This window comes from Pinus tabuliformis, chromosome 2_2 (genome assembly GCF_031772625.1).
Source record: "Pinus tabuliformis cultivar Carrire ecotype Pingquan chromosome 2_2, CPIR1, whole genome shotgun sequence".
Classification (NCBI taxonomy): domain Eukaryota; kingdom Viridiplantae; phylum Streptophyta; class Pinopsida; order Pinales; family Pinaceae; genus Pinus; species Pinus tabuliformis.
Window position 1 is genome coordinate 436,333,420 of NC_142300.1, and position 12,142 is coordinate 436,345,561.

Genomic DNA, 12,142 nt, shown 5'->3' on the forward strand with positions numbered 1-12,142 from the left:
CAATGCAGAAAGATATAACAATGGACACATATATTTTTAGGTGGAAAATCCCCTTCGGGTAAAAAACCACCAAAAGATTCTTAGTAATTGTCTTCTTCTCCTTTCAAAAGAAAAATTAATTACATCAAGATTTCAACTACAACTGAGGGAGGCATCAACCCCCTAATTCACAGGCTACAACCTCTAGGACGCTACTTCACCCTAATAACTTGTTGCAACCAGATGGACATCCCAACACGCTGTGAGTTAGGCCACAACCTGACGAGTGCCCCAACACTTATTTACCAATTGCTGTCGGAAGGATGCCTCATCACCCTATAATTTATCAACCACAACTAAAAGGATACCACAACGCCCTGTGCAAGCCACAACTTGCCCTAGCACAACCCTGCCACCGTGAAGAGTTCTCAGGCCACAATCTGAAGGTATCTCCAATAAACTTGAAGAGTTAGCGGACCATGTTTCACAATTTTTAGACTGTATCCCCATGTGCTCTGAATCAATATAAGAAAGTTGTAAAGAAGATATTGTGTATCCTGTCAAATCCTATCACTGCACTACTGATCAATGCACAACACTGATAACACTGCACAATCTTGCTCAAACTGCACAACCCTGCTCAATCTAACCACTACACTGTTCGACTACTGATCACTACACAATGTTGTTCAACTGATCACTTCCCAAGCTATACCAAACCAATCAACCTCTAATGGTCACTGTACTCCACTACTCATGGAAGGATAAGCATCATATGCTCATGAAGCAGTCAACCAAGATCACGTTGTATTTCACTATTCCTAACTGCTCATAATGCTGCAAACATCTGGCACTGCTATCAAATGATGGCTCAAAAAAAGATGCCTCAGGCAGTCCATATGACTTGCAATCAATGCTCTCAAGCTCTATCCTCGGAGAGCTAAGCATACGTGTAAACACAACTGCTCAATTGATCAAATCTTGCTATCCACCTTTACATCAATATGTGTACAACAGTACAACTGAATGATAATGCCTTCAAGACCTGCCACCCTGTAATGTTACAATTCTGTTACTCACTGAGGTCGTCTAATGTGAACCCTAGGTTATCATAGTTACTATAGTCTAAAGGTCATTTTAAGATAGCATGCCAAATCTCATTCATCATAGTTCTATGGTTGTCAAGTCAAAGTCAAAATATCAACATATTAATTATGTCTAGTATGTCAAGTCAAGTCCATTCTCAGAGTCAAGTTGCCAACATACTTGTTATGTCTAGATGTCAAGTAGCATGTGAGATGTCAAGTACACTTTCAACATGTCACCTTATAGTCAAGTCAGGTCAACGTGATAATATCAAATCAATTGATAGTCACCAAGAGAGTTACTACAACAAAATTGTTTTCAAGGATATATCTAGTCAAGTCAAGTCAACGAAATTGAATCACTCATCCTCGACACTGCCCACAACACACTTGGAGACAGGTTGCTAGCTTGATCTTTTTCTTATTCTGTTGTGTCCCTATAGCCGTTGTTGTGCACCTTTTCTAGCGATTGTCTACACTCGACAACCCAGTTATTTTGTGTTTGTGACTAAATCTATGTCGGATTTGCTGTACTAATTGGTTAACTCTGTTCACCCTCACCGATTGTTCCAATCCACACCCGCCACCCAGATATTTGTCATCGGAAATCACTTGCATCCTTGAACTTTTCAACCTTTGTTGTTATCGACGCTGAATGCTCCATTTGCGACTGCGTCTCTTCCTCACGGTATGAATGGGTGACTTGCAAGTCTGGCAGTGTTGTCTTTCCCTGCCGCCCTTCTTGTGTGGTCGTCCACTGCCTCTTGCTTGTGACACTAACTGTCGCTCACTATGGCTAGATCTGCGACCTTGCCTTTGGTTGCTTGCTGAGCAACTTCCAGCTGCCAAATCTCTCCTCAAAATCTGTACATGCCACTGTTCCTCCACTTGGTTTGATCCTCAGATTTGTTGTCGGCTTTTGTTTTCCTACTGGGGGCTATTCAATTGGCTGTTGTTTACGCCTTCTTCGCGAGCCATTAAACGATCCTTTCATTGTGCTTTGCAACCCTTGGCAACTGTTAGTTGCTTTAGAGGCTGGGTGGTCGTTGGCCACCAATTGTTGGCCTTTTCCTCATTGCCCTTGATCCTCTACAGCAGTGGCCTGACAACTCGCCTATACGACTAGTCGGCCTCAGCTTTTCTCTTGTCGGTTGGGTTTCTTGGCAACATGGTGCTCTTGCACTTCCATTGGCTTGTGGCTGGGTGGCTATCGACCACCAACTGTCAAGCGACATCCCTTTTATTATTTTTTATTTTACACAATGATCCACTTCAAAAAAAATTTGACCCCCTCCACACAATTTTTTTTTCTTTGTCGAACTTGTTAGACTCCGTCTCATGTCAGAGATAGATTCTTCTTCAAAACAGGGTTTTGAAGAAGAAATCATTAATGTTGCTTTTCAGATTATGTAATTTATCTTCGGCTCTTCTTAAGACAGCAGCGACTTCAAGCTCCTACCCCTGTAAAAGCACAAAGAAAACAAAGCATACATCAGACTCTACTGTTGATGAATTTGGTCAAGTTTTATCTTCATATGGTTTCAAACTATCATGGCACAGAGGTTCTCTACAGTGGCACCCTTGGCCTTTCCTTTGCTCTGTTCATGGTATCAAGGTACATCATCATGGAATGAGCTCTGCTGTAGTTGTGGCGATTGCAGTGGTCATCTTGGTTATTCTATTTAGCATGCAGCAGTATGGTACAGACAAAGTTGGATGGTTATTTGCACCGGTAGTTTTCTTTTGGTTCCTATGCATTGGAAGTATTGGAGCTTACAATATATGAGTCTCCAGGGTACTCTTTCACGTGGAGTTCTTTTAGTGAGATTGAACTGGCTTAGAATCTCGGAGAAAATTGCAGAAGCTTCTTGTTTAAATTCACTATTACCAGCAGTAGTTTGGAAAGATAAAACTTTGTTCTTCATCAGGTGTTGGAAATTTAAATTCCATGATAACTTTCGAAGTTCTTCTTGATGTTTTCTTGAAACAAGTACCTGTTTTACTCTAAACGAAAAGTGATGAGATTTTTTGTCTCGTGAGCAAAAGGTATTGCTAGAGGAAGGACAGGGGCAGGAATTGCCCATCGAGTGTTTTTGTTACAGTTAAGGGCTTGACTTCCTCTGGATATTTACTAGCAGTTGATGACGAGAATAACAAGTATGAGCTTCATCCAGATGGAAACAGTTACGATTTCTTTAAAGGTTTGGTACGGAGGAAACTTGCACAGACTGCCTAATTAAAGTTCAAAGATGGTTTCAGGGATTAGAAAAGACTAGTGGTTAAAAAACATGTTCATCCCTTGATCTCATTGGCAAGTCAGAGAAATACAAACCAAAATATAAAAGATCTGCTTATATTCATGTGTTTTTATCTTGGTCTAAATCTCTCACTTCTTATTTCGAAGACATCTACAACTGTTGAAAAACAGAATGAAGATTGGATCAAAAGCGCAGCTTCTGCTAAAGCTCGGGGTGGAAAAAGAAGACCTGGAACAGTTGAATGCCCTTGCTGATGAAAGTGGAACCATGTCTGTTTTGATGATGCGGCTCAAGTGTTGGTTTTACTCGCAGTCTCGGCATCTTAATTTCTTTACTATACTGATCCTTGCATCGGTACCCAATCCATTGTTTGACCTTGCAGGCATCATGTGTGGTCAGTTGTCAGCACTTGTTCTTTCCTATGATCCAAAGAGTGAGCAAGCTTGGTCTTATCGGCGTTGGTTGATAAGATTGATCATCAATGTCGGTGCAAAATCTAAGGAATCTCTCATGGTTTCAGAAAGAGAATCAGATTTTTTAGAGCGTATTGCTGAGAAATCATGGATGAATTACCGGGCTTGGTGCCATCGTTGTTGGCTTGTGAACCATATGTCAACTCAACAAGTATTGGCGGAACTGATTAGAACGAAAAATTACATGTAGGAGACAATTGTTTATTGCAGTGCATCTGTATTCAAAGCGATACCTATCAGACAGTCTATTACTAAAGCTTATGGCCGAGTTGATGCGGATGGTTCTCGGTACCTGCTCAGTGACCATGCAGGCTTGCTTCATTTGCTTGTCATCACTCATGAAAAAGAAAGGGTTACTGGTCTCAAGGTAGAATTGTTGGGGGAGACATCTGCCGCTTCAACCATTTCTTATTTAGATAATGGCTGTGTGTATGTAGGGTCGAGCTATGGAGATTCACAGCTTATAAAACTGCATCTCCAACCTGATAATAGAGGTCAATATGTGGAAGTTTTGCAAAGATTTGTAAACCTTGGTCCCATAGTGGACTTCTGTGTTGTTGACCTCGAGAGACAAGGTCAGGGTCAAGTAGTAACTTGTTCTGGAGCATTCAAGGATGGTTCTCTTCGTATAGTCCGAAATGGGATTGGAATCAATGAGCAGGCATCTGCAGAGCTTCCAGGCATAAAAGGAATTTGGTCATTAAGATCTTCAACTGTCAACATGTTTGACATTTTTTTGGTTGTGAGCTTTGTTAGTGAGACTCGTATACTCGCAATGAACTCAGAGGATGAATTCGAAGAAACAGAAATAGAAGGATTTGTTTTTGATGCACAGTCCTTATTTTGTCAAAATGCCATTCACGACTAGCTTGTGCAGGTAACGGCCAGTTCTGTGAGACTAGTAAGTGCAGCATCTCGGAAGCTATTGACCGATTGGCGAGTACCCACTGGATTTTCTATAATTGTAGCAACTGCTAATGCTACTCAGGTATTTTTGGGCTACAAGGTAGTGGCTTTTGAGGCAGTCTTCGAGAACTTACAGAGACTTTGTGATGGGTTGTACCTAAATCGAGCAGGTGATATGGTTAGTTTCTACCATGTAGCTGTGTCAGATGTCCCCGGTAACCTGACTATGCATAAGGCGGTTGGACGACTTGACAACAGTGCAGTATCCATGGCTGGAGCAAAATTGGCATTCAAATCCAATGAAATTGTACCAGTAAGCGTAATATCTGTAACTTTAGATACAGTAATTCCAGGTCCGAGCCAATAACCCTACTTCTGTTGGAATGCATCCAAATGTGATGGAGTCACCTATATCGAAGGAAGCTTTAATGGCATACGATCTTGTTTTTGATGCTGTTTACACACCAAAAGTTACTAGACTCTTACGAGAAGCAGAAGAGTGCCAAGGGTAAACGTGTAGTTTCAGTGCTATTCAAACGGCGCCAGAACAACATAATAGGATTCGATTCCTATTTCCCAGACTTTAATCAATGCTTCAAACAAGATCTGCGCTCTATATGGCTGCCTTTGTCATTCAAGCAAACTGTATCATGAGTATGCCGCGTGGCATGTTTGTGATTCTGTACTTGTAGCACATTTTGCCACCGTCAAATTTCATGTGGTATTTTTAAACACCAAATCCAGGTCCTCATTCACGCCACAAAGATATCAACCGCAAACAGAAAAATAGGAACTAATTTCCTATTTCAAGACCGCAGAAACCAAAAAGAGATGCGCTCCAGCATTTATGTTTTTATTAGTCAATCAGAAGATTTTTAGGGACATGGTACTGTTTTAGAATAGAAGGCTTTTCTATTTTCGAATTTTTTTTGTAATTTCAGTTTCAAACAGCGCCCTGATTGTGGGGTCGAGCTGTTGCTTTTTGGTTTTTTTTTTAGTTTAGTTTTATGTAATGTATAAAAAATATATATATAATTTTTAGATAGAGAAGAGAGGAAAGAGGGGGAGATTTTTTCTGAGTGCTGAGTGCTGGAACAAAGTTTTCATTGTACAGTTTTCTGCAGAGAATTTAATGGAATTTCACAGCTCTGTTTGCTGAGATTCATGTGGTATGTTGATTTAGCATAAGTTTTTCCCTTTGTCTCATATGTAAACTGTTTGTTTCATACACCTCATAATCATATCTATTTGAGCAAATGAAGTGATTAGGTAGGAATTCATAGTATTATATGCTCCTCCTATAAGTTTGTTCAATTCAAATGCTCCTCCTATATGCTGGGAGCTGCTGGAGAAGCAGAGAGCTTTTTATTGTACAGTTTTATGACAGAGAATTTAATGGAATTTCACAGCTCTGTTTGCTGAGATTCATGTGGTATGTTGATTTAGCATAAGTTTTTCCCTTTGTCTCATATGTAATCAGTTATGTTCCATTTCATTTCATGACCCTTTCAAGCTGAACAAATGAAGTGATTAGGTAGGAATTCATAGTATTATATGCTCCTCCTATAAGTTTGTTCGCATTCGATGTTTTCTACTGTTTAAGGAGGATTCAGAGTTATTGTCTGCCCTCCTTAGCTCCTCACCAGTCTTGCCATCCCATTTGAAACCAGATTTGGTGTTAAATTGCATGCCTACCTTGCCTCAGTTGATAACCTGTGTAGTCATTATATTTTTCTGTTTGAAGCTGTGATTTTGCCCATGTAGCTCAGAAAAGTCCCGTCATTCCATTAAAAAACCCCAAAAATCATTAAATCCAACCCCCTATCAATTTACTAGCCTAATATCTTTGATCCTAATTGGTCAGCCTAATTATATTATAAGATCTATCAAATCTGACCCGAGAGAGCCTTCTCATACCTCGTAGGGCTAGCTACGAGGTGAAATGGTTTGATGTAGCCTTGAGAGTTTGTCTATTTCAGCCTAGGTGAATTCCAAGCGCTAACAGAACTCATAATTTTTTTTTCTTTAGCGTTCTGTACAACCTATTTACTTCGTTCCCCTTAAAATAATTTCCTCCTCACGGGAAAACCTGGCCTCGATGATGTAGTACAAACTTGGGACCTGTGATTAAGAGATTGGCTTTCTTTAGAGCTTTTGCTCTGATACGATGTTAAATTTTCTTACCCTAGCAATCATGTAATTAGTTTAGAGTAGAATTACATGTACTATATAAAAAACACAGCTACGGTATTAAGCAAAATAATTATAGCGAAAGCAAATTGTTCCATTCTCAATAATGTAAATGACACAGATTTTGCCCAATCCAGGTTCTTCATTAAGCTCTAAACTTAGGGTCCCTTCCTGCTAAAATGGCTCAACTGAGGAATTACATACAACACTGGGTCCCCTTCCTTGTACCCAACACACATTAAGAAGCCTCCCTTAATCTTGTGTTGTTGTATGGTGTCTTCTCCTTCTCCCTAGCCCTACTTTTATAACTTTACATTGAGCTAAATCCATAATCCTAATCTTCAAAGTGATTGGAACTAAACCCCTAACCCTAGTCTCCAAAGTGATTGACAATTGAGATTAGATCTCACGTCACTTGAGATCCAGGGTTGAAGTTAAAACATATTTACTAAAGTAATTAATTTACTTTTTCTAAGTTTACTTTAACTCAATAAGCCAACATAACAATTATGTGCCTTTCTTAAGTTAGATTTGGGATAAGTTACATTAGCAACTTGCTCACACTAGAGAAATTGTTCTAAGGAGACCTTGGGCAACTTCTGCATGCCTAGACACTTAGGCCTGTGCAAAATTACCTTCCCGAGGTGCAAATATCAACTTGTTGGATCACCCTCTTTCCTTTCTATGCTTGTATTATTTTCGCAGTGTTGCTACTTATTGAGCTGGTTTGTGTTAGAAAATTTGGTCCTCTATTTGAGTGTATTGGGACCATTTCTTTGCTTATAGCATGAATTTCCTTTGTGTGGAACTTTCAATTTGTACAAGAAATTATTAAAACTTGGGTTTTATAAAAGTATTACTCTTCTACAAAAAAGCTACTTGTTGGCTTTTGTGTTCTTTATTATAATTACTACTAAACTATTTGTTTAGAATTCAAGTCTCTAAATTGTTTTGACCTTTTTCTTGTTTTCAATTTTGAAATTTACCTTTTCATTGAATTGTTTCAGTATATAGGTAAATGATTATTTGATTATTATTATCATTAATTACAATTTTTATGTTTGCTTTGACTAACAATATTTGTTTGAATTTTGATTTAACTTGTAGGATGCAAGTACTAAGCTTGGGGAACAAAGAGATGAAAATGAAATGTAAGGTTTCATTCGTACATAACTCCTTGTGGGATAAGGTTTTGTTTTTACTTCATAAATATTGTAACATGCTTTGGTTACATATTACTCCTTATAATTGCACTCTTATGCTTGACAATAATTGCCATGCTGCTATATAAGAGTTTTCAAATATCTTTATACACTGGCATTACATTACCTCCCATTAAGATCAATGAGAAAACAAAATTCCATTATATATTGGCTTTGTTTGGGAATTCATTTTAAATTTGTGTCATATTCTTGTGTTGAAGTTTGTTGTTTCCCTAAAATCAATGTTACAGATGTTGTGATAATGTCATAAATGTCATGATATATTGTATTATTTTAATGGAAAATATATTATTACCCTTGAATATCGATGCTATTTCTCATCTAGAATTTCTCCCAGATTACTCCAACGAGTTATTGATTCACCATGCTAAAAAAAAAGGAATTTTGCCCTATCTATGCAAATTACACTTTTAAAAAGGTGTTATATATTGAACTCTCACTTATAAGTGTAAAAGTCCCATCCTTATATGTGGAAATATGTGCAATGAAACTTCCACTTTTAAAAAGGTGTTATATATTGAACTCTCACTTATAAGTGTAAAAGTCCCATCCTTATATGTGGAAATATGTGCAATGAAACTTCCAAGAGTGGACGCATTCCTCAATTTAGGGAATGGACCACATAAAACCTCCTAAAATGGCATTTGTGGACTCTTCCAAGATGTACGTTCCGTCAAGTAGCATGAACATGTGTGCCATAAAGACCTCAAAGGATGGATTAACCCTCTATGAATTGAGGTGGAATGTCATCAAAGTAACCACATGCCAACAAAGTCTCCTAAATTAAGGACATCTCCTCAACAACCTCCATATCTTGGTTGCCAAGGAGTAGCAACCCTCCAAGAGTGTGCAAACAACTAGCTCCAAGGAAGGAACCGACAAACTAATAAATGACATCAATCCATGTGCCAAATCATGATTGTGCTCAAAAACTCCAAGAAGAAGTAAATAGTCCCATCAAAATAGCAATAAAATAATCTCATGCCTCAACATGTGTCGTCAAGCATAAAATAACAGAGCCCTCCTCTAGTAATGGTGCTCTACATCATTAAGAATTAATCCATGTGCCAAGAATCTTCAACAAATTAATGATGTGCAAGTACAAAGGACTTCAAACAAGTTAAAAGCATGGAAATCTAGCTGTTGAATGGGCTAGATCCATTTAGAACTGTGTGACCAAGGGGAGTGCTCAACTATAGTTATGAGAAAATGATCTCAAGATGATAATCCAATGTCATGTAAGCCCCAAAATGCTAGGGAGTTTCTCTATAAGAGTCGCCATACATCATCATGTGTAACCCCCTTTGAGAGTTATGTCATTGTCAAATTGGACCAAATGTGAACTACTGTCCAAGTGAATGATATCAACCATGTAAGTGTGCAATCCTCATGTAAAATAGCTCCCCATGTGCTAGGGTCATCAACACCTAGATAATCTATAGCACCCCAACATATTGTTGATTTGCTAGTAAACAAGACTCGTACAAATTTTCAAACTGATAACTACTTCTAATGATACAATTTGACTATTAGAGCATTCCAATAATTAAGTAGTTACACATGGAAAGTTTTAACCATTAACTTCAGTAGAGCAATAGAGATAACAGAAAAGACAATGAACAAGAGACACCAATTTTTTTTGCGACAAAACCCATAAGGGCAAAAACTCAATAATCTTTCCTTGTGAGAGAGAGTTCAATTCATCAAAATGTACATAGGAAAATTCTAGTCAAAATGCCAATCTCTAACCTCAATATTTTCCAAGTTAAAACTAGTCAAAGGAGAGAGAAATACTCAATGCTAGTCCATAGTCAAATTCTGCACAAGAGGGCCGAATTTCAGCCTAAGGCTTCTGGTCAAAGGGCCAAAATTCGGCTTGCAATTCCTCAGTCAAATTCTCTGTCAAAATACAGAAGTTGACCTGTGGTCAACCCTTGATCATCAATGAATCACAGAGAAACTTGGTTGCCAAATCCAGTCAAAATCTTGGTCAAAAAACAACAATAATACCCAAGTCAACACTGGTCAAAGGCAAAAACAAGAGGTTAAACTTCATTAGAAACTGTCTTCTTTCTCCTTCACACGTGTGAACAAAACAACTTGTTTCAAATCGAATGGATGAGTTGACCGATGCCAAATGAGGTCAATTGAAAGCCAATATATATGTGTGCTAGGAGATGGGTCTTGACCTTGGGGTCAAATCCCTTCAAGTGTTGAGGCTGACTTTGAAAATTTGAAAATACATAATTCTCTGTTTTTGCCAATGAAAATACCGATTGAAGCTATCATTTTCAACGCTCCCTCTTTGCTAGGGAGGTAATTTTTATTCTCTCTCTCTCCCAAGATCAATCTCCTCAACTAATCCATTGGTCTCTCAGTAATAACCCAAGGGGAGATCAAAAGTACAAGTCTCATCATAAGGAAAGATACATAGCATCAAACTCATCCCATAGGCCAAATCCGATGATGTCAAGGTTAGTACCCAATTGACCATGGGATTAATTAATATCGTTGATGAAGCCAAACTCTCCAACAATATGAAATGTTTTCTTAGTCAAGCACAATGAGTCAAGAGAGTAATCAAAGTAAATCTCTTTGACCATAACAATGGTCTCTCAGTGAAACCCAATGACCTAATAGAGTAAACAGGGTCTCGTGGTCAAGCTAAATGAACTAAGGGAGGAATCCCTATCTCAATATGAAACTCCCCAACTATATAATCTCTTGGTCCATAACCCAAGGGAGGAATCCTGATCTCGATGTCAAAAGGGTCAATCTCCCTGACCATATGGTCTCTTAGTCGAATGCAATGACCCAAGGAAGAGTGTTCAAAATTTGTGATGTCCTCTCTAGTTAAAATAAACTAGTAGCACCACCATTTTTGTGATTTTGGTTTGTAGGACACCACTTTTGGCTCACACTTCTTAGTGGATTAAGGGCCATTTACAATTGGTGTCATTGGGCAATTCACACTTAGTGGGTTTTTTGGTGGCTAGTCGGGTGGTCAAATCCTTTTTGAGTTTGGTGGAGCAGAATGAGAAAAGCTACTAGCTGAAGTTTCATCCCTTTTGGAGCAGTATTGAGGCCTGTGCAGCCAATTCTTTCTAGTAGCAACACACAGATTTACCAAGGCAGTGCAAAAGCTAATTTGGGGCCGAGTTCTTAGTGGTTGGGCAACAATTTTGAGACCTGGGCATGGCCTAGCTTGCTGTAGCAAGAATAAGTTTCACTTCCTAGTCATTGTACCCTCTTTCTCATGTAATATCAATGAAAATTGCTGTTCTTGGTCATTTTCTGGCATTTGGTATTAAGATGTAAATTTGCAGCAAATTTTGTTGTTTTCCCCTTGTGTATGTTGTTGTTACACTGTAAATTTTCTAGTTAGAATAGTACAAAATCAGTGTCCCTGACCAAACCTACGGGTCTCTCGGTCAAACATAATGACCTAAGGGATCACTCCAAACCTCAGAGCCAACCTCCACAACCATAATGGTTTCTCAATCAAACTCAATGACCCAAGGCAGTAACTAGAACAATCTTCCCAACGATAACCCATGGTTTCTCAACCAAGCTCAAGGAAGATTCACGATGCTATACAATCAAAGCTCTCCCTCTCTTTAGGAGGAATTCTCAGCCACACTAGGCTTCTCATAGAAATAAGCCAGCTTCATTTGGGACAGTGGCTTAGTCAAAACATCGGGAGCCTGCTCATCAATAGAAATGTATTCGAGCCTCACAACTCCTTATAGGACAACATCTCGAATATAGTGATACTTGATCTCAATGTCCTTCGACCTGTCATGAAAAACAAGATTCTCCGAAAGCTTCACACAACTTTGTTTGTCACAATATATCACGATCGATTCCAACACTTGATCAAACATTCCAACAAACAAAAATAGGTTGAACAACCAGCTGTATACTTAGCTTTAGCTATGCAATAAAGGTATGCATTTATGATATCATAGCAAAGCCTAGACTAAAAACAACATCCAAAAGTGCTCTTTCCGTTTTCAGTGCATTTAGGT

The 12,142-nt window shown here is 38.6% G+C and overlaps 1 protein-coding gene across 2 annotated transcripts in view; it reads left to right on the top strand.

Moving 5' to 3' along the window:
• Window positions 1-12,142, top strand: part of LOC149193133 (alpha-taxilin-like protein) — a 416,017-nt gene that overhangs the window by 294,674 nt on the left and 109,201 nt on the right. For both annotated transcript variants that reach the window (XM_089404796.1, XM_089404795.1), the window contains one exon: window positions 7,999-8,042. In XM_089404796.1, coding sequence (XP_089260922.1) covers window positions 7,999-8,042 — 44 coding nt within the window. The remainder of the gene's footprint in view (window positions 1-7,998; window positions 8,043-12,142) is intronic.